This window comes from Phaethon lepturus, unplaced genomic scaffold, assembly GCF_000687285.1.
Source record: "Phaethon lepturus isolate BGI_N335 unplaced genomic scaffold, ASM68728v1 scaffold5649, whole genome shotgun sequence".
Lineage (NCBI taxonomy): Eukaryota > Metazoa > Chordata > Aves > Phaethontiformes > Phaethontidae > Phaethon > Phaethon lepturus.
The window spans coordinates 7,575-14,585 of record NW_010565420.1 but is presented as its reverse complement, the minus strand read 5'-3'; the positions used below and the strand labels follow the sequence as shown (position 1 = coordinate 14,585).

The 7,011-nt window shown below is 43.8% G+C and overlaps 1 protein-coding gene across 1 annotated transcript in view; it reads left to right on the top strand.

The window, feature by feature from the left end:
* The first annotated feature begins 219 nt into the window (after positions 1-219).
* LOC104627073 (fibrocystin-like) overlaps positions 220-7,011 on the top strand; it is a 10,495-nt gene continuing 3,703 nt past the window's right edge. Inside the window, exons 1-4 of the mRNA XM_010295173.1 lie at positions 220-271; positions 1,368-1,445; positions 3,526-3,670; positions 4,629-4,728. Of these exons, the coding sequence (XP_010293475.1) occupies positions 220-271; positions 1,368-1,445; positions 3,526-3,670; positions 4,629-4,728 (375 nt within the window). The remainder of the gene's footprint in view (positions 272-1,367; positions 1,446-3,525; positions 3,671-4,628; positions 4,729-7,011) is intronic.

Sequence of the window (7,011 nt, the reverse complement as noted above, 5' to 3'; positions counted from 1 at the left end):
ATTGATCCTTTACAGTGTATGAGAGGTGAGTCGGTGTTTTCTCTAATTCCACATCGCAGTCCATCTTGTCTGCTGTAACACAGGCCATTGCTCCTACAGGTCTTCAATGTGAAGAAAGAATACAGATGGGGTTCGTTTTAAAGTTACAGGGAAGGTGCTAAGGCCCCAAGTCACGATACTGGAGCTAGTCTTTTCTGAAATTCCCGTCTGAAGTTCAAGATGAACCCATGGAGATCATCCTTTCTGAGTGTTGAGCTGATATTCTTTGCAGGTGGGTGATAAAGAGGTGTTGTTTCCAACCACTCATACAACACCAGCAAAATCCAGTGCCATGGGGCTGGATGCAGACTGAGTGTGAGACATAGGGAAGCATCTCTAAAAGGTGTTGAATGTTTTGGGATATGGGCTGCAGCATATTGGATGTAGTCCACCCTTTATCAGTGGCTTTTCATGGCATTATTTCCATAACCAGTGGAGATTTCTGGATTCACTCTTAATTTTCCCTGTTCTGTCTGGATTCATCTCATGCCTACTGGTTTTCATTCGCTTGGTGATAGGCGTATCACTGTTTACATGTTGATATTAAGGGTTCGTGATGCATTTTCGTCCAATGTTTAGCTTCAGTGATCAGTACTGGTGTTCAGTGAGATTGCATTCATGTGCAGCTAAGAAGTTGGAAAACTCCTTAAATGCTAAACAGGAAACTGCATATCACTGTAAAAGGACTTCAGGAAAATTCTGGTCATTGGCTACCAAAAATCAAGCCAGCCACCGGTTCATCTCTATTAGCTTCAGTGGATGAGAGTCCCAAGAATAAATCTTAATTTATCTAAAGGATTTGATGCCTTTATGAAAGGCATTGCACAGCAAGTTACAGGGGACTTCATGGAATTAAGCAGGAGTTCCTTTCCAGGCCCGTGTTTCTTTCCAAAGGATGTTGGCAAGAAAGAGCTGGACGGGCTGTGTTGGAGCCAGAAGAGGATATGTTTTGTGGGCAGCACTAAGTTTGGGAGAGTATACAGAAGTCAGCAAACACATTTCTTTGAGAGCTGGAAGAATAAATGTGAGGTTTATCATCTTTATTTTAATTCTTGAGGAGGACAGGAAGCTCATACTGTAGTTTGGTTCACCAAGTCCTGAAGACATCAAAACCCTCCTGAGGGGAAGCAGGACTATTACATGGGGGTGGCAGTTGGGGGGGAAAAAAGATGAGCGATATGACTAATTTGGATGCCTGAGAAGGAGAAATGAGATGAAGGGTGGGATCACAGGAGGACAGCTGTCAGTCCGCTATGTCTCATCCTGAACGAGATTTTTTATACGTCTGCATTACGCTTCAGCCTGATGTAGCTGGGTTGTTTTTGCAGCGACAGCCGCTGGATTGCTCATTAAGCCCCGAGAGGGCAGTGTCGCCGGAGGAACGTGGATTACTATTACTCTGGACGGTGAGTTTTAAACTCTTATGAAGCACATGTCAAAGCTGCAGAGAATCAGCTCCGTTCTGAGATTTGTGGTTGGAGTGACAAACCCTAAGCAACAGAGCCGTGGGTTGTGGGACACATAACATGAAATCAGCTTGAAATTATTACTTCATAAGCTACTGCTGATGGTTGCTTGTTTTTAAGTTCTTTCTAAGTGAGGGAAGTCAGGTTTTTACCTTTTCTTTGCAGATGTAAGGCTAGAAATTTCCTCCCTGCCATGCTTTTTTTTTTTTGAAGAAAAGCTGAAATCTCCTCTGTTCATAGGTCCTGTGATGCTGAAGCTTTAAAAACACTAATGATAAACGTGAGATCTGAGTAAAAATCACAGAAATTGGTATGTCATGCTCATTTGAGCCCCAAAAGAGCTGTACAAGGCTACGCATGTTTTTTCCACAGTGGGGAAGAGCTGGTTTCTGAGCTAGCTGTATGTTTGGCTCAGCTGCTCAAGTTCTGACACTTGGTCATTTACAACTATGATGAATGGTAACAGTCTCATTTGTCTGCATATTGTGCATTCCCAGAGAGATGGAGAAACGGAGGGAAGAAAGGGAGCTCAGGTCTTCAAGGGCAGTGATTCCCCAGCAGCACTGTGTGGCAGGCAGAGACAGTCACAGCTGGGAAATCACAGTTCAGGCAGAGTCTCTCTCTTTTTTTGGTGGGGGGAAGAAGGCAGCCAGGCCTTGGGAGAAGAGGAAAAACCTTCCTGGGACCAGGAGGAAATATGCGGTTTGCTGCAAATCGAGAAACCACTGGTGTCACTTAAGGTGGACTGGGAACCACCCGTGAAGATCGTGAGCAAAGGGCGAGTTGTTTGTAAGCCGCCTCCGTTTCTAGTTGTATTTAATGACGCTACAAAAGTTACGCGTGCTAGTTTACGTTCACATAAAGCTTGGCTTTCTGAAATGTTAAAAATCTTTGATCCTAAGACAGCTCACTAAAGAAACGGGCTAAGCAGATCCACCCTACAGCAGAGGTCCTGTCAGCAAAACCGTGCAAAACACGAGCAACTGCAAAGACTGTGTCTTGGACTTGGTGGTCTTAAAGGTCTTTTCCAACCTTAATGATTCTGTGAAGTGGTACTATTTTTGCAGGTGCTTTAAGTATCTACGGGCATGTGTTTTTTCCAGTGTAGACAGCTGAGGCGATTCAAACTCCCAATAACTGCCAATCTCTGCAGTAGAATACATGTGGGAGAGACCAAATACTGTATTAGAGGCAAAAAACGCCATGCAGCTGCATGGTGGGATGAACTTGGTTTTAATATGTGTACTGGTTTTGGTTGGGATAGTGTTAAATTTCTTCATAACAGCCTGTATGTGCTACGTTTTGGCTTTGTGCTGAAAACAATGTTGGTAACACACAGATATTTTAGTCATATTTTTATAATATTTGGTTTGCTTTGCTGAGCATCGCTCACGCAGCAACAAGGTCTTTCCTGATCCTCACACCGCCTGCCAGCAAGTCAGTTGGAGGTGCACAAGAAGTTGGGAGGGGACACAGCTGGGACAGCTGACCCCAGCTGACCAAAGGGATATTCCATACCATATGACATCATGCTCGGCAATAAAACTAGGGGAAAGGTTGGTGGGGTGGGAATGCTGCTTGGGGACTGGCTGGGCACTGGGTGGTGGTGGTGGTGAGCAGTTGTTGTCATTTGCATCACTTGTCTTTCTTGGGTTTTATTTTCCTCTTTTTTATTTTTTCCCCTCTTTTCCTTACTACTACTATTATTATTATTAATATTAATATTCTTTCTTTTTAATTATTAAACTGTTTTTATCACAACCCATGAGTTATCTCACTTTTACCCTTCTGATTCGCTCCCCAATCCCATCATGGGGGAGTGAGTGAGTGGCTGTGTGGTGCGAAGTTGCCATCTGGGGTTAAACCACAGCAATATGAAATTACACAAATTTAAAGAAGCCTGGTTAAGGGCACTAAGCATTGCCTTTAAAGAGAAGTTGGGTTGCACATTCAAAAATGTTTGTGATGTGTGACAATGTGATCCTGTCCTCATTGAGCTCTTCTGACTTTGATTACTTAGGCTCACCATCCCACCAGCTAGAACGTGTCTCTACAGCTAGCGTGTCCCAGCTGGAGGTGTCCCTGGTGAATCCAGACCTGCCCAGGTTGCCATGTGACATCTCTCCTCTGTATTTTGACTTATCCACTATAAGATGCAGAACAAGGTACGATCCATGACTATAGTGTGGGTGAGACCTTGCCGTTTGTCTGGTAGGATCCTCATTTTCTTTCAGTGTCTGTACAGGTCGTTTGGAAGTTGAAGGAATTCCTGTGGCTGCACCTGAGCACCTCCTAAGCTGTTAAGTTCATTCTTATTTACACTTAATGAAGCACTAGGCTACCTCACATGAGAGTCAGAGTGAAGCTTCTTGGAGACCCTAGGCTCAGATCTTCAAAGGCCTGTAGACATCTAGCTCTTAGATGAAAACTCCCAAGGAAATCTTGGCAGGGATTTTACCAGATTTTGGTGTCCTTCATCTGTCCAAGATGATAGAGAGAAGTTATGAGTGGAGCAGGAAGCAAATATGGTTTCAAACACCAGCTGAGCAATCTAAGATCCCTGTTTGCCATCCTGCCATAACTTTAAAGAAGGTTGTTTGGCTGGAAGACTAGGGGTGTCTCAAGAGGCTGTAAGAGCAACCCTAATGGTGCTCTTCCATCTCTTGCTGTTATGATTTGGCTGGGAGTTAATTCTGCTGAATGCTGTGCTGAGAAACTGTGTTCATTGAGGACGCAGCATTAATTTACAAACCAGGATCAAGATGTCCCGTATATCTAGGCAGTCCTGGGTTATTTTAATACTAATGAATAAGAATTACTGAATGAGCATGTCCGTGTTTCGCATTAATGTACAATTTGGAAGGAATTCTGATTTAGTCCTATCACCTTCTGCACTTACCTGTAATTTCTTGCTGTGCCTCCACATTTCTTTGCTTTGTAGTTTTAGAATTTTGGTTCAAATGTGTAAAGTTTGGGTTCACAGTGTAAATTTGCTTTTCTTTATTGAAGCTTCAGTGGACCTGCTAAGAATGGAGACCCTGTGAAGGACCTGGCATTTCCCAAAAAATAACCCCAATCTGTATAAAAACAATATAGCACATTTACACATTTTCTTCCACCTAGGTCTTCGCCCCAGGAGGGTTTGTACTATGTGGAGGTGATCTTTAAAGGACATGTGATTAATAACCTGACTGAGGTGGAGAAAGAAAACTATACGTTCAAGGTAACGACCAAGCAAATATAGAAGTGATGATAAGGAATTTAAGGTATTGAAGGGAGTCAAACTTCAGACATAGTATCTCAGGGAATATGTTGAAATATTATCTCTCATATACTGTATGTCTGGTTGCATGTCAGGACGAGAAGTTAGGATGCTCCTTCTGTCCCTTAAAACTAGGTGTGAGGTACTTGTCAGGCTGGCACTGGGTAGACTAGGTGACCTAAGAGGTCTTTCTGAATCAAAAATCTGGGTCCAAGTTCATCTGTCTCTGCAATTAAGCCACACAGTCAGAAGTCTCTATTGTGTCAGAAGACCCTATGCTGGCTGCTTTTGGTGTCATCCTCCAAGCTGCAGGGTGGCAGATAACAGCCTGCACAGACAGGTAACCATGGGCAAGAGTACCACCCGTGGGCACAGCTGGTTCCAGGAAAGGACACCTCTTCAGGTCTAGGACTGCTCTGCGCACCTAAGATGAGCACGATTTAGAAAGCTCTGACTTCAGTTGTGGTTTCATATCTGTTGCTCAGTTATTTTTGAGAGCTTGCTACTCCCTGCCCCAGACCAGTATTTTCCCTGTGACTCTCAGTGTCAAAGCACATTTTCTCAGGAGGTTGTGGGGCATGGTGGTATTAGACCCGTTAATGATGATGGTGTCAGGATCTCTTGCAGAGCAGAACCTTTAACCGTGCCTGTGTGCTTTGCGATGAGGCTTGGTGTGTTCGGAAGTCACGTCCCACCTCTGTGCTAACTTTGCCTATCAAGCAAGAAAGCCCAGCGTTTTCAGCAAATTGCACATTAAAGCCAAAGAGTCATTGGGTGGTTCAGCTAGCTTAGAGAGCTGATGAAAAATCACCAGGGGATGCTGTTAATGAGGCACATTCCAAGCTAAATAAAACACAATGTGTTGTTTTGGGACTGGGACCTGGGAGCTATGTGTATCAAAAATTAATTTTGCCTCCACATTAGATTGAAAAAGCCTGCTGCAGGCAGCAACAAGTCTAAACAGCTCAGAAGCCTTGTGTCAGCTAGTGGTCCTAGCTTTCACGCTGTTTTTGGCTTCTTTCTCTGCATCAGTTCCAGCCCAGGGTATGGCATGATGTTACCTTTGCTTCTCGGAAGTGGCCATCACAGGAGGGAGTTTGTGGCTACTCATTAATCTTTAACATGACCATGAGGAGGAGGGAAGGCAAAGACTGAGCTTTGAAAGGGAATGGGGTTCAAGGAAAGCTTGGAAAAAAACCCACAAACATATGCAATGAAGTCTTTGGTTTGATCCAGCAAATGAGGTTTTTATGCTATTTACTGGGCTGACAACAGCATCTGTAAGTGCAGGTGAGGACAGGAGAGGGCTCATAAAGAAGGTGGGGAAGATGATGTGTGGAGAAGGTTCTGAGAAATTGGTGAGCTGGAGAATGGGGACACATGGCAAATGTATTTTTTCTGGAAGGTTAATGAAATTGAGCAGCTAATGACTTAGATTGAAACAGGATTTAGCCAGCTAACAGTACTGCAGGCCAGATTTATGGAGGTATTTGTAGCTCCTGGGAAAGGAGAGACACAAATGGATTTTACAAAATCTGAACAAGCCAGGTGCCTTTATACATCACCTTAAACCCAAGACCTCTAAATACCTTGATGGATCTGACTCTTGCTTTTCACATAATGATTTTAATTTCCAGAGTGCCAAATGCTGCTCTGGGAAAAAACTATGACATTACTCTTATTTTCCAGAGCAGATATCTGAGGAATAAAGAACTGATGTGGTTTTGCCAAGCTCTCCCTGTAAAATGCAAGACTGTGCCTGTATTAGTTAGCAAGGCAGGGTCAGGATGTGGTCTCCAGCACTGCCTGGGATCACCTACCTGCCGCTCCTTGGTGCGGTTTTCTGTTTTGGGTGATAGCAAGTCTGCTCCCATTAGACATTGTGGATCAGACCACCTTCTTTTTGGTGTTGGGAGAGGTTTCCTACATGGCTACAAGCCATGTTGTTCCCTGGGATAAATATGGTTGGACTTGATCTTTAAAGGTTTTTTCCAAACTAAATGATTTTAGGATTCTAAATAGCAGGTTCCAAGTTATTTTATTTAGTCATATAGCCATAGTCCAGGACCCCACCTTCCCTTTCCATAAAAGTCCTCATGGCTTTCCCAAGATATCCAGCTCTCTTTCATTGCCTGTCCAGGTATGTTCCCACTGACACCAGACCCCACCATCTCAACTATATCAGCTTGTTACAAGATGATGTGCAGCTAACCCAGCACTGGATAATACCTAGTGTGCTGGAGA